We start from the raw sequence: 26169 nt of genomic DNA, 5'->3' as shown, positions 1-26169 counted from the left end.
ATGCCTTCCTGCCCCCACTTATCCACTTGTGTGTGAATTCCTTCAGCAGAGACCCCAGTCATTCATCGCAAGACTACAGAGTAGGTTTAAACCGTAAACACCACAGAGAAGAGACACAGTGATTAAATGAACTTCCCGAAAGAGGCACTAAATAGGGTGATGAAGAAATGAGAGACCTAAGACAGAGGAATGTACTGGACAGAATGGGTAAGGATGCAGGGTACCCAAGCTGATTACACCGTTCCACAGGCTAATGTTGTTTCTGTCTCTGGGAGCGAGGGCTCCTCACGCAAGATGCCAACCACCCCACTACGGAGGCCTTCCCTGGGCCTGGAGCAGGAGGGCATTCCTGGTCCTCTCCTGTGTTTTTTTGGTCATTGTGAAGGTCTTCAGGATGTCCCCCAGGTGACACTTACTTGCCATGGCTTCAAGTCGCAACAGGAAGCAGACCAGGCTGGGGAAGCTGACCCTGCCACTGTGATCACTGTACCGGAGGGTCATGAGATCCAGAAGCTCATTGCTGACGGAGGTCCCTGCAAGGAAGTCTGGGCCATGGGGTGGGGCTAGTGAGCGGGAGGAGGCTGGAGCAGGTCTGGTCTTCTGATGTGTAAAGTCTGAAAAGCCTGCTCAGAATGGTGGCCTTCTACCACTGTTTCCTACTCAGCCTGGCTCAGGGGTCAGTTCACTCCACTTTGTACTTTTTTTTAAAAAAAAATGTTTATTTATTTTTGAGAGTGAGAGACAAAGCATGAGTGAGGAGAAGCAGAGAGAGAGAGGGAGACACAGTATTTGAAGCAGGTTCTAGGCTCTGAGTTGTCAGCACAGAGCCCAACGTTGGGCTTGAACTCATGAACCATGAGATCATGACCTGAGCCAAAGTCAGACACTCAACCAACTGAGCCACCCAGAGGCCCCATTCCACTTTGTATTTTTATGGTTCTATGGTTGCTTCCTTCTTGGTGGTTGCCGGGCCCCAATGATATTTTTCTGGAGTTTGGCCAGTTACCAACTCAAGATACTCAAGACACTGACTGTGCTGGGGACAATCATCTGCTAATTCCCATGTGAAATGGGAGCTTCCAGGACACCCAGAGTTTGCTCCCAGCCCTGCCTCTGTCAGGTCTCTCTCTGTTGGTGACTTTATAAAACAACCTTGTTCCCCAACCCCATGACTATGTGTGGGTCTTACAGGTGGGTGCTGCTAGTGTGAGCAAATGTGGTTCCTGGAAGTGAGAGGTTCAGTCCTAAGTTGGATGACCAGGAAAGAGGCTGGTCCTCAGAGTGGAGACCATAGTCAGAAGGTGGCCACGAGCAGGCAAGGTAGAGGTGCCTTCCTGTCCTGCATGTCTGGTTATGAGCTCCAGGAGGCACCAACCACCTCTTGCACCAACCAAGAGCAGACTAGCAAATGGCCACGCCTGCAAGCTTTGGTAGGCCAGCAGAACCTCGCAAGCCAAACCATCCATCAAGGGGATGAGCCTGGTGGCCTGTGGGTCCCATGCACCAGAGACATTTGGTTTCTCTAGCAGAATTAATAAAATGTGAATTTGAATGCCTTTAGATAGGATATGTACTCTCCAACTTGCCACATTCAAAATCACCCTCTTTTCTTATGGTTAGCTCCAGTGCCCTTTCAGTTACCTGCTTGGTCCTTGAAGACTTTTTAATTGGATTCCAACTATTCTCTATCTTTCTCCCCTTTATTATTCTGGAGTCATTAGTGTGGTCTCCTATGGGATTTCATTTTTCTGTAGCTATTCAAGCGTTCTCAAAGCGTAACCCCCAGATCAAGAGCATCAGCCTCACCTAGGAACCTTCCAGAAAGACAAATTCTTCAGCCCCACCCAAGCTCTCCTGAATCAGAAACTTTGGGTGAGGGATAAGGCTCATCGATCTATGCTTTAACAAGCTTCCAAAGAGTTCCAGGTTTGAGAACCGCTGCTGTCTACTATGAAGAATTAAGAGAAGGACAGATGCTAAGGCATAAAGATGCTTCTTCCTGCTCTCCAGGCTGAGAGTCACCGGAGGAAGAACCACAGAGTCCCTCTTTCCCTGGCATTTACCTGGGGGAATCTGATCTTACGTTTTCCCAAGGAAGGTGGCAGTTTCTGGACTTAACCTTTTTGTGATCCATTTCCTCCACCGGTACAAGGCAGATAATGACTCCTGATCACAAAGTAGTTGGGACAATCAAATGTGATGACGTGAGTGCAGGTTCTCCCTGAACTCTGAAGCTCTTAGGCACCTATGGTATGCTTATCATCATCCAAGGGCTCAAAGCGCTTGCACTCTTGAAGCAGACAGGTGTCGTTTGATTTCATGTTGCTCCAAACCTTCTGTGAGGACAGTACATCCACCTGCTCATGGGTGTTTAACCCTGACAGCCAGATATTGACATGGAAGTGTCTCTAAGGCAACCTTGAGTTCTGGTAGGGTATCAATCACGCGGGGTTATTTCCCTACTGTAAGAGTTGTTCTGGGATACAAGACAGTTGGGAAAGTTGACTGGCACATGGGAACTCAATTTGGGGAGGATGGAGACTGAGTCCTGAGCCTGGAGGCCCACAGATGCCGGTGTAAACCAGGACAGAGAACCTGCTGCTCTGTTTTCTCCTGACTGTCGGCACTGGTCTTGCCTACAAGCAGGCTAATAGTGTGCATGCCTCTCTCTCTCTCTCTCTCTCTCTCTCTCTCTCTCCTTCCCTCCACCCACACACACATGCACACACACCCCACCATCACTGCTACCCCAATCATGACACCCCCAAGGGGCCCCTGCTTTACCTGCATCCTTTATAGCCCTCCACAAATCCTCACTCAGGAAAACTCCGGAACGTTTCTGGATGTTCTGGAAAACACTCTGATTTGGGAAAAGAAGCAAGAAGTCCATGTCAGTGCCCTTGCCCACCTTAAAGAGGATGTCCTGGGCAGAGACAGTTCTCAGAAATCCCTTTTGCATCCCTGGAGGCATAAACCTTGAGTGGATCCAGCTCAGAGGCAGCTCAGCCGAGGATGGGGGGAGAGGCAGGAATGGGCTCCACCCGGTGAAGCCGATCACACTGGCCGCCAGCTGCAGGGCCATGGGTTCCTCTCCCAGGCCTGCGCCTTCCTCTCTTCCGACCTCCTGTCTTTCCTTCCTCACCTCCTAGACTGGGCTCCTGACACATGGCAGCTTGCTGCACTCTGGAGGCACAGAGTTCACTAAAGACTTTGCATAGGGTGGTGGTGAAGATTTGGCAACTGAACCACTGGGTTTAAATCCTGGCTTGACTATTTACCAGCTGTGTAACCTTGGGCAAGTTAATCTTTCCAGGCCTCAGTTTCTGCCCCCTGCAGCACCATGCGAATTACATCACCTGCCTCATGGGGACTGTAGCTCAGGGTCAGTGAACAAATCTGTACGGAGCACTTAGGAGAGCGCCTTGCACAGCAGTGAGCGCTGTGTGGCGGGCAGGCGAGGACTGTAACTTGGGTCCTAGCGCAGCTGCAGGAGGTAGTGACTCTAAGCCTTCATCTCTGTGCAGGGCAGCTCTCCATGCACCCGGGACTTTGCTGCCTCTCCCTAACTCTCCCCGGAGCCCCGATCAGCATCGCACTTCCCAGGTGAGGAAACAGGCACCTGGGCAGGTGACTTCCAGGGAGTAAACACGCAAGTGCCACGCGACGGAACTTGGGCTCCTGGTCTGGGACCTGTGCTCAGCCATCCACAGGAGCTGTTCTGAGGAAAAATACCCCCAGCCCGTGTGCGAGTGACCGAGGCTGACTGGGGCAACAATCGCTGTGAAATAGCAGCCCGAGAACATTTTCGGGCCTTCTTTGACTTTTGGTGAGTATAGAGCAACTCTCAAATGGGATTCGCTTGCTCATTTGGTCATGAGTTTGGTCACTGGTTCAGCAGTTGCTGTGTACTAGACACTAAGAAAGGCATTGGAGGAAGCCGATGACTATGAAGGGGCCCCTGCCCTATGATCTAATGGGGGGACACATCAGCCATTCCAGTGTCCTCAGAAAAGCCAAATGACTCCAAGTCAGGGATTAGGCGACACATCCTGGTATAGCCACATGAGAATGCTTCATCGTATTATTGTAGATTCGGGTGTTAGGAGCTGAGGGGGAAGCACCCGGGCCTGGAGGAAGCAGGCAAGCCCTCAGGGGAAGCGACTCCTGCGGCTGGACAATCAGTGTCGTAGATACTGGCCAGGCTCTACGTCACACACCTGGGGTCTGAAAAGAGCGAGTGGGATGAGTACAAGGGCTTCTCCTGGACCCCAAAGTAGGGTCTCAGCTAAAGGGGCTTGCATACAGCTCTGATGAGTTCAGACCTCATCCTGAGAACAACGGTGAGGCCACAGGCCACATCTGTGATGTTGTCATATCTGGCACGTGGATGGGAGGGGAATGAGATGAACTAGTGCACCGGGGGAGTGTCTCGGGGGCCCGGGGAGGACTGAGGAGGGCAAAGTGGGCTGGTGGCTTTACTATAGTCCACGGTGACCCTTCTCTTCTCCAACCTCCTACAACATTCCTCACCCTGCCACTTGCTCGAGCATTGCCTTCTAGTAGTGCGTGTATGTCTCCCTGAAATGTGACCCTTCTTGAGGGCAGGCCTGGTGAGTTCCTCCTCTTTCATGCTCCTCAACCCTGTGGGGGTCAGGCACCCAGCAGATATTTGCTAAACTGGACAAAAAGAGAACATTGCCGGTACCTGGCACTGGACGAGACGGCTCCACAGCCTTGAAAACTCCTCTTGCTCAAGCCTCCCATTCGCTTTGAGCTGGTGGGGAGTTAAGAGTTAACCATGCAGCATGCAGGGAGCAGAGGCCCTGCCGACAGAGCCGGGAGCCATTCTATCCATCAACCAGTCCAGTGTCACCTGGACATGGCCCCACAGCAGCCGGCTCCCACTGTGTCTGAAAGGGACCTGGCTTAGCTTTAATTTACAAAGGAAAATGGACAATCAGAGGGAGAAAGAAGCCCTGAGGAAAGGAGGTCAATATCACTTGCATCCAGGGGAAGAGAAAGCCCTGAACACAGCCTGTACCGGGAGGGGTGGGGCCCCTGGCAGGGGGGAGTGGGAAGGAGCATGAGGGGTCATTGCAACGCCTGCAGCAGCACGAAAGGCAAGTGCGCATAGACACAAATGGCATTAGAGCCAGGCCCGGTCACCCCGTAAGATGGGTTTAATGAGAGCTAATGCGAGGAAAAGAATCCGACTCTGAGTTGCTGCAGGGGAGCGGGGGGTGGTGGGAGGAAGGGCAGAACAGACCTGTCTGTTTTGCAGGGGTTTGGCCGACCCAACCTCCCCCAGGGCCACCGGCCCCAGGCTGTGGGGTGCCGTGGGCCACTTTCATTAATCAGTGAGGGTTTGGGCAGTGTCTCCCAGTGATTCCAAACCACAGCCAGCAGAGACAGGGCCTGATTTATGACTTCATCAAGAGGCCCTCTTGTTCGACAATGGCCGGCCTCCCATTCCCAATCGGGCCTTGTTAACAGTGAAGAAGTGGGGGTCGGCCTCACTCCAGGGAGGCCATGTACACAGAGGGATGAGCCTCAGAGCAGCAGCTGGGGGGCATGCCCATGGGGGGCTAGTCTCTCCTGCCTGGATGGGGCAGCAGGGGAGAAATAGCTCATCGGAGGGAGAAGTCAGGACAGGAGTCAGGAGACCTGGGTTTAATTCCTAGTCTGGCCACTGGTGTCCCTGGAACCCAGGCACATCTCTGGAGTGCTCTAGCCCCAGCTTCCACAGCTTCAGCTGCAGTCTGGTAGCAATCAAGGGGTATGGCTGCTGTGTAGATCAAGGCATTTTCTCCAAGTTTCAGGGGTTGCTATCTTCACTTAATGGGGACTTGGTGAATAAGGAACTTAATGAAGACTTGACCAGTGGCAAGGGGAAGGGCGGAAGGAAAATAGCCCCCTTGGTGTTACAGGGAGGCAGTGTAGAATGATGTTAGGACACGGATTCCGGAGGCTGAAAACTCTTCAAACACAGGCACAAATTCTGACTGGCTGTGTGATTACTTAACAAATTACTTAACCTCTTTGAATTCCTTCTCTTTACTTCTTATATCATGGGGGCTTTTTGCAAGAACCACAAGGAAAAGTCCATATACCAGTACTGTTCTTGGTGTGCCATAGACACTTGATAGATGGTAACTACTGTCATGGTTGCTATGCTTGTTCTGGAGAGTCAGTGCATTGGTATAGAATCCACAGAAGCCCAGACTCTCTGGTGAGCCCTTAGAACCAAAGAAGAGAAAACACTGAAAGTAAAAAGGTTCCTAACATCTGAATTAGACCCCTGGGGAAGCCCGCAGAGCAGATGGGCTCTTAAAGTTGCAAGAGGAGCCGGGGTGTGGGGGGCTGCAAAGGATACATCCATCAGGGCCACGATGCTCCGGCACTCATCCAAAGAGAAGGTGTCCCCTGGAGTTCCTGGGGGGCAGAGAACAGGAAGGATGGAAACGTCGGGGGTGGGGAGTGACACCAGACTGGCTCAGCAGTGGGCATGAGGTTGGGGCCAGCAATCCTGTGGGTCTGACCTTACCTATCAGGAGCTCTTGGTTGAGAAGGCTCTGAAGCTGGGTTGCATCAATGTCCAGCCCCTGATCCAAACAAGAGAGGAATACAGGAGTCCCATCCATGCTCAGGAGCTGAGGGGCATTACCTGCCTTATTCTGGAAAAGCACTCAGATTTCTAAGCCCTTGCTTCCCACCCAGTGCCCACCTACCTCTGCCATGAAGCCTTTCTCGATCGCTCCAGGCCATGGTGATACCCCTCCCCTGAACATCTGTAGTGCTCATCACTCCTAACGTTGGGTACCATGTGTGGGTCACCTTGCATTTATCTCTTCATTTATTATGGGGCCGGACAGCAATGGTTCCTTCCTTTCTGCCTTACCTGGCACTTAGGAGCCCCTCAGGAGGGGTATTGTTGAATGAATCAACTCAGCCCTGAAGGTGTGTTTCCCCATCTGCCTCCAGGAAGGGATAGAGAGAAAATATGACTACCATGTGAGCATAAGCGTGAATGTGAGTGAGTGTGTGTGTGTGTGTGTGTGTGTGTGTGGTAAGAAGAGATGAAAGTGCCAGAAATCTAGGCTAAGACAAGCCGCTCTAATTGAGCACATTACTTAGCATTAGTTTTCCTAGCTACTGAAGCAAAAAGGAAGACATGGTTTTCCTTGGATTAAAAACGGGAAGCAGTGGAGGCTGAGGGGAGAGAAACTTTTCCCAGCCGGAACTTCTGAAGTTGTTAACTGCATTCGATTTTCTCCTAGGGACATTGAGCAGCTTTATGGGCGGTGTCTTCCATGATGATTCTATAGAGAAGCAGAGCCGTGCTGTGCATGGCTATTTCTTACGCGTAGGCTGGTAAAAGCTGAGGGGGTGATGTCACATCACATCAGCACCCTGGGAAAGCTTTACATGGGGGAGGGAGCCAGAGTGAGGTCCCTCAGCTGGTGGCTTTGCAGAGTGGTACTGGGTCAGGTGGAGGAAAGTGTCTCATTGGGTTCTTCTGAGAACCAGCACCCTGTAGATGACAGGCATGCTGTCCCCAGAGATGGCCTCACCACTCAACTGAAAGCAAAAGCAGTCCCACGGCCTGTCCTCATGGGAGAATCCCTCATAATGCCCCCAAGAAAAACACCCTAACAGTGTTTGAAACTGGCTCTCAGTCATCCCTCCAACATCTCATTGACTGGGTTATGTCAGCAAAGTCAGCATTGTGTACCCACTAGCAACAGAGTTCTTTCCTCAAAAGAATCATGGCATGCAACTTGCAGACCAGTTGGTAAGGAACACTTACCATTACATGGAATGTAAGTTACCAACTAGAATGTAAGTAGCTTTGGGACATGGATGATGTCTCCTTCCTACTGCACATCCCTCTATCCTAGGACAGCTTGTGATTTGGACCCTGCACCCAAGAACCACCAAAATGTTTGAGGAGATGAGGAATAGAGATGAAGGCTGCCTTAAGCAAATTCCAAAACAATTGCACATTTTCCTCCACCACTTCGATGTAGGATTCCTGAGGAGCTGATGCCAAAACTTTGTGTGGTGCTTAGAATGTCCTAGGTATTTTGTATATGTTTGCCAACTGAATAAATGGTGGATAGATGGACATGACCTAACTCAGAGGCTGAGAGGTCCTTACTTTCTGGCAGGCAGACTTGGGTTACAGTACCATCACCACTATCATGGTTGATGAAGGTAGATCATGGTAGTGGTAGCAGTGGTAGGAAGTCACTGTGTTCGCTTGAAACTAAACAGATAGAAAGAGATCAGGAGAGAGGACTCGGGGAGTGCATGGACAAACATTTTGCTTTCAACTTTCATTTGAGGCTACAGCCTCTGAGGATTGCTTACAGGCTGTGCAGAATGATGCTAGGCTGGCCCTGTTCAAGGGTGCCTAGCCAAGAGATGAAAAGGGGCTGTAGTCCAGTCTGTTTCACTTCTGAGCTATACACCTTGGCACAGAGCTGTGTGTGTCTTTTACTTTAATTCCTACAGAGGCCCCATATGGGCTACCAGTTATCCTCTATGAGGAGACATTTGGTTGTTATTTGGAAAAACCCTGATTAGGGAACCTGTACCATTTGTCATATGACAAATTATATTTTTTATTTCAGATGTGCAGGTGCATGAACCATGTTGAGGATTTTGCCATCTGCCCCTGAAAGAAGCTTGGTCTCAGGTCTCCTAATTAGGTCCTGTTTGTTGCCTTGGGGCAATAACCTTAGTTTGGACATCTGCTCTGGAGAAGCTAATCTGTCTTAATTCAATGTAGATTGACAGAGCACCTTCTCTGTGCCAGGGACAGTGATAGGTATTGGGGACAAAGAATGCATATGGTGCCATCCCTTCCTCTGGGAGCTCACAGACTGGGGATTATCATCTGGGAAGACTTTGTCTTGCATCAAGTGAAGTGCCTTCTAAATCAGCCAGATGTGGACCTGAATCCTGGGCCCATATTGATTTTAAGGAGTTCCATATTGAGCGGCTCCTCGTAACACTTTCCCCTCATGACAGCCACATTCTTCATTTCTCCTTGTTTTTCCCTCTGGGCCCAGGCTGCCTGAATAATTTCCCTCTCAGCAGCCTCCTAGTTACCCCATTAGCCCTCTGAATGCCTGGCATCCTTCCTGTCCTTGGCCTCTGCCTGGCCCAAGGCCGACATGGGACACATGATCATATCTATCCATCACTTTGCACTTCCCAAACCAACATGACTATTAATGGCAAAAGGCCCACTGTGCAGAGCCCTTGGCAGATGTTTTTATCCTGGCAAGTCAAGGAGTTCTTTATAACGGTTTATTAAACCATTAAGAAAAACCTCTGTGCACCTAGGTGGCTTGGCAGGAAAAATATCATTGGTGCCTTCAATGAAGCTGGCTAGCTCCTGTGAGGAATAATGTCAAGCTGGAGGGGGTGAAGATCAGGAGAAGGAAAGATTTCAGGGGGTATTGCCAATTGCTTGTTTAAAGATTTAACCTCACCCCATAATTAGCCCCATCCTTACCAAGCTGTACACCCCTCCCAGATGTCTCCTAGTTCTGGTTTGGTAGCCCTATTAGTTCTGGAGATATCCAGGGAGAGAGACTGATAAAATGACCAACTACATCACTTTTCTTCTCTGTATCCTGATAAGGGCCTGGGATAAGTTTCCTTTCCTCTAGTCCCACCATCACTCATCCCATGCTAAGGACTGTACCTGGTGAGCGTATTTGTGGAAGATGCTTCCTTGGGAGCCATTTTCCAGAAGACTTGCCTGGATCAAAGGGAAAATAGTCAACATCAAATTTCTGTGGAAGGAGACTACCTGTCTTGGATAGTGAAGGCACAAGAACCACTCCCCACACCTGGATCTGAGACAGAGGCTTCATCTAGCAATCGAATAAAATTTGTAGGGGAATGGAACACTGGAGTTTGTGGAAGAGGATTGGTTCCAGCCTGACACTGGAGGCTTGGTCTTTCCCCTCTGCTCTGCCCCTTTGAGCCATCATTGGCCCATGATGATGGTGTCTCTTCTCACTGGTCAGTGCTTTAAGGTAAGAAAGGAGACAGAAGTTCTTGGGCATGGGATGTGGTCAAGGAAGCTTGCCAATCAAACCTTTCCACATACCTACCTTTAGTGTTGTAAGGCTGAAATTGCTGCTTGGGTTCCTAGAAAACCAGGGAAACAGTGTGACAAAGGATGAAAAACTCACGATTTAAAGGAGGCTTGAATATGGAGGACACCTTAGGTGGCACTGGACATTTATACCAAGGATCTGAGTGGAGAGACTTCAGCACAGCAGGTCGTGAAGTGGGCAGCCATGACAGTCAGCAGACAGATAAACATCATAACCACGTATCTAGTCTTTTGATTGGACATCGTCTGGTCTTCAAATTATTTAGCAAATGGTTCCTTTTCACAACCAAGTACACATGCACAGTGACCCCCATTGCCAAGATGGCAGATAAGTTTTGTCTTATGTTCCAACTCTGGTGGCACAGTGGCTATCTGGCATACTGGACCGAGGCCTCATCCAAGCTCAATTGTAAAGAAGGCCATGATGAGAGTAATGTCTGCCTCAGGTCCAACAGGGGGTAAGATGCCCAGCAGGGATATGTATTTGCTGATCCCAGTCTTGACCACTGACTTAGCAATGAAGACTCTCCATGATTGGGCTCTGTCTTTCAGGCCCATATTTCACTGTCTCCCTGATGTACCCCACCTTCTGGTCACATTTCAGACAACTGCCAGCCATGCCATGTACCACCTTCCTGTGCATATGGCTGACATCACTTCTATTTCAATAGGCTCTATGCTCACCCACTTCCCTGATTCTGGTCATGCTGTTTTCTTCAACCTGCACTACCTTTTCCTTTAAACATTAGATTATGTTTTCCATCAAGGGATAGCTGAAATGCCATTTTCTCTAAGAAGCCTTCCTCAATCCCTCTTGCCAGATGTGGGTCCCCTTACTCTGTCTTCCCATGTGACTCTGCACTCCCACTGAGCAATGGCCACATCCTGCTCAATAGTCTACTTATTGGTAGAGATTGGTAGAGATTCTCTTGCCACCCTTTGTGGTGGGCTTCTTGCAAATGAGCCCCCCATGTCCCCTGATGCAGTACATGCTGCACAGGATGACACAATGTGTTCTTATAAATTTAAGTGAAATAAAACAGTTTGAAACCCAGAGTTTCTGTACCTGTCGCCATCTGGCATCTTCAGGAAGATCCGGAGCAAAAACTCAACTTCTCTGTATGTGGCGATGACCACCACGTAGGTCCCAGGGCTCAGACTGAAGTACTTTGTGAGGTTGCACTTGGTTTTAGAAACTATGCCCTTGACAGCATTTCTGAATTGAGAAAAGAAGGTGGGTGGCAACCTCTTCCAGAAGGGCTGGAACTGGAGGAAACATGAAGATGGTCAGAAAGCCCCTTGTGTGCATGCGCCCAGCCCCCAGGAGAGCCCGCCACCTTCCAGACCCCACATCATTCACCAAAACAGCATTACAGGCTCCGAAAAGGGTGACAGTGCTTACCTGGACTTTCAAAATGCCACAGAGTTCAGACCGTCATTTAATAGAAACACTGACACCACAACGAGTGTAAAAAAAAAGTACGGCACATAGTTTCACCTCATTAAATCCCACAGTAGCCTGGGTTTTGGGGTTTATGTCTCTGCTCATATATAAAGACTTTCATGGAAACTAGTGAAGTTGTTCCAACACTGAATGACTTTTGGAGCGCCAGAAGCCCCTTCCCTCCTGAACCTTCCCCAGGATGCTTTGGACTGTATATAGCACAGCAGAGTTGGACTCCTTTATTCCCTCCATTTCATCTTCCCAGCAGAGCCCTGGAATTTCTTCTCATTGGAGAATAATAGGTCCTGATCATTTTCCTTTTATTTCAATATTTTCTTAGAGATAAGACAATAAATATAATGCAGTTCCCATTACCAGATGTCACATACATACTACATAATAAAAACCCCTTACTAAATAAATTTTCCCCAATACAGTCGAGCATGGGGGTTCCATCTAAAATGGTTATGCAGCGTGAAATGATTATTTGTGAGCTCTGCCTTGGGGAAAAACAGGGAGAAAGGGAGAGTTTCTTTTCAGGGGGTGGAGACAGGGCTGAGCTAGGAGATGAGACGGGAGATAGGTCACTGTCCCGGGTGGGCAGAAAGGGCTGGGTGGAACCTCCAAAGTGACTTTGCTGATACTAACAGTGATCCCAGTAGGTTTGGAACCTCATTTGCTTGAGCCCTTGTGGCAAAAGCAATGATGAGAACCATTCTACTCCAAAAAGTCAGCACTGCCCTGTGGCTCTGGGTGTGTGTGTGCGTATGTGTGTGTGTGCACACATCCATGAGTGTGCACAGAAGTGTGTGTACCTCTTGCAGTCCAGAATTTCCCTGCTTCCCTGCTCACCTCCCTCCACTGGACTCTTGCAGCCTTTTCCAGGCTCCCTATCTTTCAGAGCAGACTCGCTCAGTGGCAGCAAGAAGCATGAGTAGATGGCATGGTGGTCTAGTGCTCAGAGGACCAGCATCGAATTAACACAGGCCTAGTTGCACAAAGACCTGACCCTGTAGTTCCAGGGATGGGTCTTGTACCTTTTCCTGGGCCGAGTCCCCACTCCTTTCTCCAGCTCTGGGAATTAAAACACTGATCTGTTCCTTGTACCCGAGTGCCTCCCTTTGAAACCCTTCAAGAAACTCCGCTTCCATGACCAGGGTGCCCAAAACCAAAATCAGATCCTAAATTCAACTCTGTGGCTAGGCCACTGGTATCAGGGGCCTCCTTGCTGCCTGCTTTCTGCCTGGGCTTCTGAGTATCCCCTGCTTGAAGATGCCCTGTCCTGACCTCTCTCTACCTATTTATTGGGGCACCCCTGGAAGGCCCGGAGGAGCTTCCCTGGACCCACCAGCATGCTACAGGGACTACCTGTTGGCTGTGACTTCATCTTGCTCCCTCCCTTCCATCCTTGGTCCCACACATGCCCTGGCAGCAACAGCCCCACAGACCCCACATCCATTTAAGGAGTCTGAGTGCCTGTAACTCCATCTGTCCTTCTCCATCCTTACTCTTCACTCATCCTGCACCAATGCGGGGCCTGCTTAGGAGAGGGAGCAAATTTGGTTGTAAGATAAGCTAGATATGCCCTGAAGGTGCATTTGCAGAGTGTGTATCCTGTTTGTGGTGGATCTAGGGGTGACGAAGAACATGAGGCTAAAGTCCCTCTAAGATGCCACTAGCTCTGCTTCTTTTCTTAAGTGGGAAAGAAAGGGCTCCATCAGTGTTATCTATTGGAGGCCAAATGCTTGAGGATAGTTTTGTGGTTCCCGACCCTCTTAGATGTCAAACCAGAGAGCAACTCAAGGGGTCCAACCCCCAGAACAGGACAGCAAACACACGTCCTGCACTGTTGACCTGTTCAGAGATTCTAAGCTTGCATCTGTCACAGGACATAACAAGAATAAATTTGCAGCCACGAAACAACAAGAGATGTGCCAAAGTTATGGTGTTGGAAGAGGCATAATGCTTTACCGATGCACAGCAACAGAGGCAGGAGAAGGGGCTGAACCGTACCTGAAGGTCGACCTGTGGGGAAGAGAAAGAAAGGCAGGTTCAGGGACCTAAACCAAAACCCAGGGGCAAGCAGATCCCAACAGCCCAGCTCCGGACCCTGCATTCCTTCTTCCTGGGCAGCCAGCCTGTTCCCTGCACCCCCCAGGGGACGAGACAATTACTCATCCCCTGTGCAGAGATATGAAAGAAAACCTGACCCACTGTAGGTTGTAGGGGGGTCAAGGGGGAAGGAAACTCAGCTCAGCCAGGTGTGGTTACTCTTCACAGCAATGATGATAAAAGAGAAGGGAAGAGAGAGATGTTAACAGGGTTGGAGGTAAGACAGAACCTAGATCAGATGTCAGTTTCTCAACATCAGGAGTTCCAACGTGAAGAAATTTCTTTTATTTCATCATACCACTGAAAGATATGGTGGGAATTTGTTCTAGGCCTCCGGTGTTTGTAAGGAATGTCTGTGTGCATCTGAATTGGGAAATACCTAGTTTTAATCTTGAACTGAATATTGCACTGAGGACACAGCCCTATTTTTAAGCCACTCTGCCATCTGCAAGATGCTTCTGTGTAATGTGTTGGATTGTCACGGTGACCCTGAAAGCAGATACTGAGACCCTGTTTTATGGATGTGGAAATAGTTCCAGCAGTCTAAGTGGCAGAGAAGGGAATAAAGCAAGCTGCTTTGCTTCCTTGGTCATTAAGACCCACCACCCGGCAGTGTCTTCTGCAGTTGGTGTGGGTTTCAGTTCTTTTCCTCTGCTGATCCTGCCTAACACCACCCACCCCAACACACACAACCATGTGTACAGACCACCTGATTTTCCCAGGCAGACTTTTCTGGAGCCCAAGAATGAGCTGGAAGCTCCCAGCCTGGGAGAGCAGCTTTGGGGTGAAGATGAAATGACTTGTCCACCCTTGTCCTTTTTCTCTTTCCTGTCTTCTGTTTGCATACCACCCATGTTTGTTCTGATGCAAGGCAGAGCAGTGCTTCCGTAGGAGTTGGGAGTCATGGGACCATGCCAGGGTGGGAGGGCCGTATACATTAGTCGTGCAAGCAGCACTGCCCGCAAACACCATCAGAGCCCTGCAGACTTCTGGAGGTCTACTTGCTGGCATGCACACAGCCTGTTTCTCAGCCAAACTGTGAAAGGAACCCAAGTGTCTCTTGAGCTGCCAAAGACTAGATGGTTCTCTGGTGTTCAGCTCAATCAGGATCCTGCAAGATCCATTGGGACCTCCTGGGAGCCTGAAGAGACCTCAGGTTTGAGTTCCTTTTTAGCAAAATGTACAGCTGAGAAATGCATCTCTGTATTTAATCTCAGTAGATATTTATCTCAGTAGATAAATGGGCTCAGCAGTGTTTAAAAACAGATAGGATTATGATCTTTCCAGGGCTCCCGAACTGTAAAGACTTTGGGCAAACTGGTTAACACAAGGCTGCTATGATGTCCAGCTCTGGGGCACCAGACTCACAGGTGGCAATGTGAACAGCATCCCCAGTTGTGCACTGGGGCAGCCCTCTTTCCCTCTGTGGGCTCCTGTCTCTTATCAGAAGAGGGGTGCAGTCCTGTTTGGTGCCCTGAACTATTAAACTATTAAATCCTGGCTGAGTAGACCAGATGCCTCCATTCCTTCCCAGCCCCTTTCCTTTGTTCTTCCCAGAAATAAGAGTTGGGGGTACTCTGAGGATGAGAATCCTCTCAGAAGGCACCTGAATCATTTGGGATTCTTGGCTGGAAGCAAGAGATACCAATCAGCGTGGGGTGAGCAGAAAGCCATTTATGGGAAGTCTAGAGGATGCAGCTGAGAAAGTGGGTGGGAAGGAGGGGAGACGGCTATGCAGCTGGACACCAGCCCAGGATCTGCCTACACTGCTGCTGTCGGGCCCCAGGATTTGCTGTACATAATCCCTCAGCTGGTTCTACCACTTTTAATGACTTCCTCAAGAGTCCAAACCCAGAGTGACCAAAACGGGGGGTGGGCAGGCATGAGAGGAGCATCTAATTGGACAAGTCTGGCTCACACACCTACCCCATTTGCAGCCAGGGGCTGGGGAGAGAGAGTATTTGGTCTCTTTGGTTGCCACAGTGGGGAATTAGGCCCTGCCTTCTACCAAGTGGAAGAAAGCGTTCAGGTGTCTGGTGGTGAGAAAGATGACAATTGTCCACTATTGCATCCTTAGATGTTCTTTTCCAGCCTCAACAGGTTTCAGGCACCTCAGAAGTACTGTGCCAAACCCCAACAATTTCTTTTCCATTGATTTCATGCAACTGGGAGCAGAAATGGGCTCAGAACAGAATCCAAAGGGCTCTCCTCCTTCTAGAGCCAGAATCATTGTTTTCCTTCGAGCTGGGAGCATCACCAGGAAAGCAAGTGCCTCCGCCTTGCTGAGAGACCCAGACCGGGGACCAGGAGCTCTGGTATCAAGTACCTTCCCTTCTAGCTGGACCTTGGGAAGGTCACTCTTGCTCTCTCAGCTTTGGCTTTCATATCTATAGAAGTAGTGTTTGAAGCGTAAGTGTGAACATGCTGAAGTACACTACCACCGTGAAGTCTTCTCATTGGAGTGAACTGCAGCCAGGACTCAGGACTGCTCCAGCATGAGCAGAGTACCCAGGAGCCCTGCCTGTCATACATGAGTTGACCCATGGTTCTGACTGTTGCCTTAGTCTCAGTGAACAGGAATGAAGATTATTCCTAGGGATGCTATAATCAGAGCCCCAGCCACAGGGGCTTGGAGGACATCTGGTGCCCAATCCCCAGCTCTGCCATTAACTCTAACCATATCACTTCACCTTGCTGGGCCTCATTTCCTTCAGCTCCACTATAAGGACAAGGGATCCTAGCATTTGATGGGTGCGGTACCATAGTTATCCAAGTCAGTCCATAGAGGGTGTGGAGCATATGATTTAAGAACCATACACTTTATCTTTGGGATGCGTTAATTTGGTGGGGCACCTGGGTGGTTCAGTCCGTTAAGCGACCGACTTCGGCTCAGGTCATGATCTCACAGTTTGTACATTTGGGCCCTACCTCAGGGTGTGCGCTGACAGCTCAGAACCTGTAATCTGCTTCGGATTCTGTGTCTCCCTCTCTCTGCCCCTCCCCTGCTTGTGCTCTCCTTCTCAAAAATAAATAAACATTAAAAATTAAAATTATTTGGTAAAGGAGGTGGGAGCAGAGGTATCAGATTTTCTTTAGTAACACTTTTAAGTAGTCTCAAAAAAAAAAAAAAAGAATTCTCCGATTAGCTCCTCCCAGTGGGATGGGTGCAGGCTGGTGGGTGGAAGGATGACCCCTCAGGAGCTGCAAAGCTGGTTGGGAGGGCCATGGGTGTGAGGAGGGGAGGTCAGGTAGAGAGAAAAACCTGGCTTTGGATGAGTGGCCAAGCACATATTTGCAAGCCAACCACCAAGACTGGATTTTGGTCTAAATACAAGAGAAAAACATACCTCCTGGTTTTACATCCAGGATTTATTTTTTCCTTTAAACTCCTCCCAAAGTTTAGCCAATGATTCTCAAACTTTCATGCACGTAAGCAGCACCCAGGGAGCTCGGTACAATGCAGACGTTCAGACTCCAGCTATAGAAGTTCAGATTCAGAAGGTGTTGGATGGTCCCAGGAATCTGCATTGTTAAACAGCTGGTCTTGGACCAGACTACTTTTTGGATAACAAACATTTGGGCTTGCAGCATACCAGGAAATGCTGACAAGTGACATGGTTAGGAGGTGTGTCCCTCTGTGAACTTGGTCAAACCTGATCTCCTCTCAGGTTTTCCTGTAAATTTAGAGTTGAACCAGGTGAACTCTATAGTCCTTTGGGTTTTATGTCTGAGGTAGTTCAGTGAAATCTCCCAGCCTAGTCAGCTTCTCTCTCTGCACAAGGAATACACAAATGTCCGAAAGGGCAAGCCCTGAAGCAGGCTGCCTTACCTTGAATACCTTGAAGGTGAGTGGAAATTTCTCATCTTTTGCCTTTAAATTTTGCGGCATGATGTTGAAGGACATGACGACATTGTTGTCTTCCATACTCTCTGGCACAGAGAAGATGAACTGCGTGTCCCTCAGAAGTTCTTCTGCATGAGAAAGAGCAGTCACTGGAGCTCAATTCAGCTCCTATGACTCCCAGATGGGGCCATGTTGGTTCAGAAAGCTCTGGTGGGTTGTATTGGACACTCTGGATTTGGAGACTAAGGGGCAGGCCCCAGGCCCCACGACTACTACTTATAGCACAAGCTTCTTTGTTTTGTGAGCCTCTGTCTCTTCCTCTTAAAAACAAGAAGGGGAAGAATATTCCCCACTGGGTGAAAATGTTTCTTAAAGTTGAGGGCTATTTTTAATCATAAGTGGAATTTCAGAATCCTCAGGTATGTATGAGCTTACACACTGGCGATAACCATCAGAGCCTGGAAATGATGTCAATCCCCAAGCACCAGGGGAGACAGAGGAAAACAGGCAGAGAGATGGTAATTCATAGCACTTCACTACCCAAGCATGCTCCTCGGAGCCAGGGCAGGAGACAGAAGGAAGGTGAGGACTGTTAGATTCAGATACATGAAAGAATGAAGATAAGTCAAGATAGAGCTGAAATCAATACACATCCTCAGGTTCGGGTCACAACTGGGGAGCTCTGAGAGGGGAATGCGGAGACACAGAGGCTTCCTGTGAGGGCTAGACTACATAATGCATTCAAGTGTACTTAGCAGTGCAGGGCAGGTGCTCACGCACTGGCTCCCTTCTCTCTTTCCCTTGCAAAGAATCACTAAGAACAGCCCCAAGGTACCATTTTGGTTAGTTCATTGATATGCACTATATCCAGGGAAGGGGACTTTGGCCCCACAGTCAGACAGATGAGGCTCTGGAAGGTGAATCAGTAAATTTGCTACCCAAGTATGACTCAGGAGTTTCTTAGAGTCCATCCATGACCACCAGAATTGTGAAGATCCTTGAGGTTGAAAACAGGGGCACCCTGGGGTCATTCAAGCAAACCATTCTCAACAGGCAGGTGCTGGGGAAAGGGAATGCTCATGTCTAGGTGCAAACACACCCACATTCACACTCACACATACGCAAACTTGTTTGTGTAGCTTCTCCTATGGACGATGTGTAAGCACGCTCAGGTTCACGTTCATAGGGAGCTATTTCACTCATCTGTGTCACAAATGGGGAGCAGGAGGTGCAGCGAGAATATGTGACCCTCCCAAGGTCACACTTAAGATTTACCTCAGGGGAGCCCAAAGACAGGTTCAGAGGTGCCCACCTCTGAGATCTCAGTATGCTGTTACAGGATGTACCAACCAGCATGGGACAGGAATATTCTCCCTTATGTCTGGATGGGGCAAAGTGATGGTTTAACCCAGGCCTCGACTTTTGTCCAGTGTTGTTTCCACAGCTCCCCACCACTGAAGAGCGGTCAGCCTGTCTTTCTGGGAGGCGGGTGGAAGTCAGTAGGACAGTGGGAGAGCATGACAGGGCAGGGGAGGCACACTTGAGATTCTCCCACCCAGCCCACCCAGCAACTGTTTCCCTTGGAGAAACACAGCTGTCCCTTTAGGCTGACAGATTCCTCTCCTTTCAAGTTCAGGCTGATGGTCCAGAATCAAAAGCCACTGAGACTTGAAGCCAGGACTGGGCTAGGGCTGGAAGCTTCCATCTGGCAGAATCATTACCAATGTCATCACTACCTGTGGTGTTTCCTGGAACTGCATGGTTCTTAAACATCATTTGGGACCATCTTTCAGGAGGCATGTTTCCATGGTTTAGACTGACTGGAAATTGGTTACATACGTATAGGCAGGAAAAGTTGTCTTGGAAATCTTGACATGACATCCTGTTATAAACAGATACACATCATTTCACTGGTTTTGTCCCTAGGGTGGGGGTTCCCATCTCCCCACTGTACCTTTGTCAATTCTAGTCTCCATGGACTTACCACTGTCCTAACCCAAGACAAGGGCCTCATTCTGGCTCATTCACTATCAAGTACCTTTCTGTTCCCTCCAGGGGTTGAGAGAATAGGACAGAATAAAATTTCTGGGTTCTGCATGTCTCTCTCATGGCCAGAAGGATGGCTCTTGTCTCTCTCCGCTCTGGGTCCTATACACTGTTAAGAAACGCCTTTCCCTTGGTTCCTTTGCCAAATTCATTGCTGAATCAGAATAAAATGGGTTCAATACCTAAAACCCCATCTTGTAGTGTGATTACAGTGGAGATATTGGAAATATTTTTCCTTTCTAATTGACATTTGTCTCTCTGCTTCTTAATAACTTAGACCCAGTCTCCTCTTCACACATGCTAAATTTTATTTAAATATGTTATTAAGTAAACCACAAACCTCTCAGGAAATGTCCATATTATCCTTTAAGATGTGAACACATGGCAGAGAATGGGTTTTTAAAACATCTAGTCCTGCATAGCTGCTGGACGAGGATACGGATGTCTCACTCAGAACTCTAGAGTCAGGACTGGGAGATTAATACTGAATTGCTCTTTTGGAAGACTCTGGAACCCCAGGGTGAGACTGTAGGTCCTAATGGGATGGCGTAGAAGATACAGGCATGATAACCAGGCATCCTGGTTTTCAGGAAACTGTTGATTTCAAAGGTTTGGTGTCAGTATTCCCTTTTGCCATTAACATTTCCTGGAAGTTCTGATATTTCAGACTGAAATACCTTTCACACAAAGAGAAAGCACACAAATAATTTCCCATCCAAAGCTTTCATGTCTTGGTGGAAAAAACAGTCTCCTTCTACATAGAGGTCTCTACAAAGCTAATCTCTAGTCTCACAAAAGTGTAGGGAAAGGAGGAGGGATTGAGGGTGTGGGCAATAGTTAAAGTTTTAAAATGCAACTTAAAAAAAAAATACCAAAACTCGCCATCGTCCTTATTCTCATACAGCAGTCTTCTCCATTGGTGGTGGGTTTCCTGCCATTCTGGCGACCTGGGCACACAGGGACAGACCACAGGGTGAGATCTCCCAAAGCATTTCACCTCGGCAAAACATGCCCCAGCAGAAGCCCTGTCCCTCATTCATTCTGGGGGTGCAGGTGGAGGGGGTCATTCTACCTAGTGACAGGATTCGGTCATTCTCTGTAGGCTGGTGGCTCCCAAATTGTCCCCAGCATGATCCTCTTTCCTGAGCGTTAGATGGATACATGCTAGGGGCCACGCCACATCTCCACCAGAGCCCATAGTGGTCTGGAAACCAACCTACCCCAAACCGCACCAGTCCTCTGTCTCCTCCCATTGCTCAAGTGAAAACTCAAGAAGCCACTCCCTCGTGCCCCCTGACATCCAAACAATCACCAGATAGCAAAGATGTAGGATTCCACCTCTGAAACCCCTCTCAAAACTATCCACTTACTTCCCTCCTTCCTGCTGCCCTCCTAGTTCAGGAAGCCTCATCTCCTTCTTGGACTTCCCACCTCCCTCTCCATTCTGCCATCAAAAAGAATCTTTCTAGAAGAGAAATCAGATTCTGCCATCTCCCTGCTTAAAATACCTTTTCTTCTCAGGATGAAGTTAAAGCTCCCACATCAGAACCTTGGCCTCTGCCTACCTCTCCAGCCCTACCTGAGCAGCTCCCTACTTCCCCATACAGCCCACACTTGAATTCTACCCTTAGATCACAATTGTCCTCATCTCCTTAGTAATACCTGTCCTGCCCCCACCCTGGCCTTCGCCATGAGGCTCCCTCTACCCAGGAGACTCTTCCTCCTTTCAGTCCTTTAACCCAATGTTATTCCTCTTTCCTCCTAAAAGGTACCTCTGCTGGGAAACCTTGACTGTTTCCCTGTGGTGTCCCCACTTCACCTCCAGAGTCAGTGTCCCTCCTTGGGACACACACGGCACCCTGTACCATTCCTGTCTCAGGACTTAGTGCCCTATGCTTCTAGTGCTTGTGGATTTCTCACTGTCCCTCACTAGACTCCGAATTCCAGGAGCTCAATGAGCATCTCTCACCATTACCTGATCACAGGGGCTGGCACAGGCCTTGGCAAACAGGCATGCAGCAGTTCTCTGCTTGCTTAATTTATATAGTTGTCCAGTTCATCGGGATCATGTTTTCCAGAAGCTAGTCCTAGGGTCTGTGAAGGAGGAGGCCCTCACAGGCAGAAGGGAGCAGCTGTCCAGCCCCCTCCTAGTGGCAGAGACATGCGCATAAGCAACAGGCCCCAGAGGCACAAACATGCAATGAATTTATCTCTAGGAGTGGCTTGTACTGAGGGCCTGGGTCAGCTCGGTGTGGAAAAGCAAGGCAGGGACCACCACTCAGACTTCGGGCTTTCAGGCCGAGCCAGTCAGATGTGTTATTGTAAAATGGCAATTTTATAATTAAGTGATAATTTCATTTTCTGCAGTGTGTAAGGAAAAATAAATGTAGTGTAAATCAATATGCTATCGATTCACGCAAGTTTGCCTTTAAGTGTGTGCGTCTGAAATTTCAATTATGGCGGAGATTGGACCATCCGGCTCCTTCTATCCATTTTCACTCCTTAAAAAGTAGGGGGGAAATCGACCACCTGCATGGAGACTTGGCCCCGTTTCTGGTGGGAGATGGTGAGCCTAAACGCAGCCGGTGTGTGATCCTTCAGAGTTAGTGTGGCCAGGTGTGCTCCCGTTCCCTGCTCTGTACACGACTCCCCTGTCGAAGGGCCTTCACAAATCCTATGCCCGTAGGGTGTAAATCCAAATTTATGAGGTGACATTGGGCTCTCTGGCCCCAGCCCCCAGCATTTCTTTTCCAGGTTCTGCTGCTGCAGGCCAGTTTGCTCGCCCCAAAGAACACACTGTAAGTGATCCCAGCTCAGCACAAGGTCTATACTTCCCCCCACCTTCCTGGTGACCTCTTCCCAGGTGAGTCATGCTTTTTTTTTTCTGCTTGAGTTCAAGTTCGACTCTGTGAAGCTTGCCCTGAACATACCAACCCATGGGAAGCTTCTCATCCTTAATCTCTGGTGCCCCTTGCTGCCTTCACTGCTCATGAGATATTTAGCATAGGGGATGTGGGCAAATTATCAACTCAGTTAAATCTGTTGCCTCTTCTCCTATGCAAGGCACATGTGTCATTGACGTGTGCCCTTCCTTCACTCCAACCCCAACAGCCAACCGGGAATCAGGGATTCTGCCAGTCACAACACCCCTGGGCCATATTGGCAACTTGGGGTAATGACTGAGAAGAACTGGCAAAGGCCAGAGGTTAAGATTTACCCTGGGGGAGGAGGGAGGCTACCCCAGGGAAAGAGGAATGAATAAAGGCAAGATAAAAGGAGAAAGGGGAGCAGAGGGTAAAATAAAAACACAACGCTCTCCAGTGGTTCCTCCTGTTGCAAGTTCATCCCCCTTCTGCTGAGGGGATTCAGCAGCCCTGTTCTCCAGGGGGCATCTGAGACCCACCAGGTTCCTTCTATGAATCCATGTTGCTTATTCCCTCCCTTCCGCCTGCCCCCCCCCCACCCCAATGGACATTGATCTTATGTTTGCCAAGTGCCCACGTGAGCTGGCACACGCCAGCTGTTGGGGCTCAAAGAGGATCAGAGTGGCCCTTGCCGCAGACCAGCCTGTGGCGTCATGCCAGGTTCTGGGCAGCCAATAAGCAGGACAGGGACACTGGCCAACTCTGTGTTTGCCTTCCAGAACGCACTTCTCACTGTATTGGTTTTTACTGCTCGTTGGGTCCTGTTCACCTGTTTGTCTGAATGCTTTGCATTTCCTTTCAAGTCTTCCTCTCTTTCCCACCACCTTCCCTCCCCTCGCCCCTTGCTGGCTGCCGGGGGAGCAGGTAACCTGTCACTGAGTGACCTATCACTGGCCATCTCATTCTTAATCGGCAAGGGTGTGGGGACCAGGGATCAGTCTTCTTGGCAGCTGAGAAATGCTAGCTTCGCTCCAGGGAACCACTGGCCACAGAGCTGGTCCCCACTGGCCAGCCAGGTCAAGAGAGTAGCTGCCTGCAACATAGCCAACGGGCATCTGACACTTACCTCCATTCACTTCTATGAGCAAGATTGAGTCCAGACATCAAGTGGGAGTCCAGATCAGTAGGAAGGATGGACAACCCAGGTGGCCAGATCTTTGGCTCAGCTCCCCAACTGCCCCCCAAAATGAAGTCTTTTCCTCATGGTGTCATCAGGATCAGAATCGCATGGGATCCTTTTATGGGATGAGGCTCCTCCTCTCCATCTCTCTCTGCTGATAGAACTTGGCTTCTTTCCTACTCCCTCCCCAATGCTCAAAAACAAACAAACAAACAAACAAACAAACAAACAAACCCTCATTCTGGGTATGTGGGTTCACGGTGCTGGACTGTAACCTTCTGGGGGATAGATACTGGGTCTTGTCGTCTGTACATATCCCACAGTACACAGTGCACTTAGTGCAGAGAGCACACACTCGGTGTCTAATAGATGCCTGGTGAATGGCATCATGGGAATATGAGTTGGGCCCACAGCCACACACCGGTGTGAACTGGACAGGCCTGCAGTGAGATCCACAACAGGGGAGACAGAGGCCACCCTCTGGGGGCAGGGTGTTCTCTGCATCCCAGGTCTTCAGGAAGGGTAGAGACAGGGTTTCAGAAGCCATACCTGTCTGCCCAGCGCCCTCTCCATTCCGTGTTGCCCCAGGGGTTCCACAGGCGGATAAGATCCTCCCAGCTCCCCCGGTACTGAATCTGCAAAGAACAGAAAAAGAAACTCTCGGGGCTCTCCAGCAAAAGTCAGCAGAAAGAGGGGATATGAATGCAGCTGCTTTTTACCTCCAAGGACTAATTTAACTTCTGACCTCATTTGGCTGCAGCCAGAAAAAAAAAAAAATTGAAAGGAAAAAAAAAATCAATGTGTCTCTGCTGCCTGCGTGAGGTGGGAATGAGGGAGGAGGAAACGGCCCCTCTCTCTGCTCAGCACCTCAAAGGGTGGGCACAGCTTCATCATCCCGTATTGGTGCCTCCTGGAATGTGGGCTGAGATGTCAGAGCAGATCAACAGCGTGTGGTGCTACAGAGGGGACAACCTGATGGGTCCCCAGCCTCCTGCAAGTCCCGTCCCCACCGGTCTCTCCATTCGACAGACAGGGCTGTTTCTCTGCCTGCGGCCCACAGGCAGCTGTGCCGGGGTCTCCATGGTGTGGTCCTGAGCGACGATGCGGAGGCGGCAGACCGAGCAGGAGCGGGATGGCCTGGGGGGCAGGAGAGCCCCTCATAGCTCTTCTCAACCTGCACCCTGGCACTGCCCCAGGCCCCCATCACCCGGCCTCTGCCGGCACCTCGACGGGCTGAACTTCTCTTCCTTCCCCAGGCACCTCATGGTCACCAGCTCCCAGATACGGAGGCCAGCACACGTGCTTCTTCGGGCCACGGAGGCCAGAGGGCAGGATCGTTGACAAGTTACAACGGAACAGTCGCAACCCTTTGAACCTACGTTCCCAGATCCAGAAGCCTTTGGCCTGGTGGGGGGAATTAAAGCATGGTGCTGTTGTAGGCATGACACTGATCTGTGCTAAGGTCGTCTGTGGAGGCCAAGGCCTGCAGGGCTGAGAGAAGGGCCTCACTTGCTCAGTGGTTCCAGGTCAGAGGCGGCGGACAAAGCCAGAGTGCAGGGTCACCATATGGAAAAGAAATCCGCGTGTGAAGCCGGGCTGGGAGCCAGGTGCCGGCTGAGAGCATTACATCCCTCACCCCTCATCCCCACCCCCCGCAGTGGATGTTTATAGAACCCTCGTCTTGCACAGGAAGAAACGGAACACCAGGGAGGTTAAGCAACTTTCCCCAGGCCTCAGAGTAAGTGGCAGAAGAATTCTCACTCCAGCCACTGTCAGTCTCCTAAGCCCAGGCTCCTGATTTGGAGATGGGAGCAGATAACGGCTTCAGCAATCCAGGGCCAGCTCACTCTCTGGTGGGGCCACAACCCTGACCTCTCATCTCACCCCTGGGTCACCTGGCCATGGCCCATGTCATCACCAACAGGGCAGTGCCATGAAGGAGCAACGCAGTGAGACAAGGGCCAAAGAACTTGGCTTGGAGAAGGTTCTTTTCCATCCACTTCTATCTGGCTGGCGCCGTAGGGGAAGGTGCTTTGGCTTTTAATGCCACATGGGAGAGGAGAGGCTCCTGGCACATGCTCGGGTTTCCCACCCCTCTCTGTCCCACCCCTAGGCACTCCAGGCTTTGCACACACAGTCGATTTATTAACTGGCAGTGCCTGATGGAGCAAGGGCATGAAAAATGGTTGCCCGGTGGCCCAGAAAGCTTAATGAGCCACCCTCAGTGCCTAACATAGTCGGGGCTCAGTTGGGCACAGGGGAGACGAACGGCCAGTGAGTGGAAGGAGCCGTAAGCAGGGCTAAATGAGGCATGCAGATAAACACTCACCCCCTTGCCCAGGGGAGGCAGTGCAGAGCTAGGTGCATAATAAAATATGCCAATCTCATTTATCTTCCTGTGTCCCGCCCGGAGGAGGATGAGCAGATTAAAAAACACACTGCATTTATGGGCTGGTTTAATCTTAGCACTCGTGGTCAGTTGTCACCTCCTCTTTCTGGAGGAGAAATCTTTAACCAAGTCAAGTTCCTGGGCCTTGGCAGGGA

At 49.8% G+C, this 26169-nt stretch overlaps 1 protein-coding gene across 1 annotated transcript in view; it reads right to left on the bottom strand.

Annotated features, from left to right (window-relative positions):
• Positions 1-26169, bottom strand: part of CAPN13 (calpain 13) — a 52857-nt gene that overhangs the window by 1255 nt on the left and 25433 nt on the right. The window contains exons 7-19 of the mRNA XM_047067657.1: positions 24175-24260; positions 20454-20528; positions 19257-19417; positions 17521-17660; positions 13593-13604; positions 11202-11401; positions 10131-10167; positions 9716-9772; positions 6545-6602; positions 6374-6432; positions 4706-4774; positions 2785-2860; positions 417-545 (exon numbers count right to left, since the gene is read on the bottom strand). Coding sequence (XP_046923613.1) covers positions 417-545; positions 2785-2860; positions 4706-4774; positions 6374-6432; positions 6545-6602; positions 9716-9772; positions 10131-10167; positions 11202-11401; positions 13593-13604; positions 17521-17660; positions 19257-19417; positions 20454-20528; positions 24175-24260 — 1159 coding nt within the window. The remainder of the gene's footprint in view (positions 1-416; positions 546-2784; positions 2861-4705; positions 4775-6373; positions 6433-6544; positions 6603-9715; positions 9773-10130; positions 10168-11201; positions 11402-13592; positions 13605-17520; positions 17661-19256; positions 19418-20453; positions 20529-24174; positions 24261-26169) is intronic.

Source organism: Lynx rufus, unplaced genomic scaffold, assembly GCF_022079265.1.
Source record: "Lynx rufus isolate CCGP_SWC_20201006 ecotype Redwood Valley unplaced genomic scaffold, mLynRuf1.p SCAF_8, whole genome shotgun sequence".
Lineage (NCBI taxonomy): Eukaryota > Metazoa > Chordata > Mammalia > Carnivora > Felidae > Lynx > Lynx rufus.
This window is presented reverse-complemented; position numbering and strand designations above follow the sequence as displayed.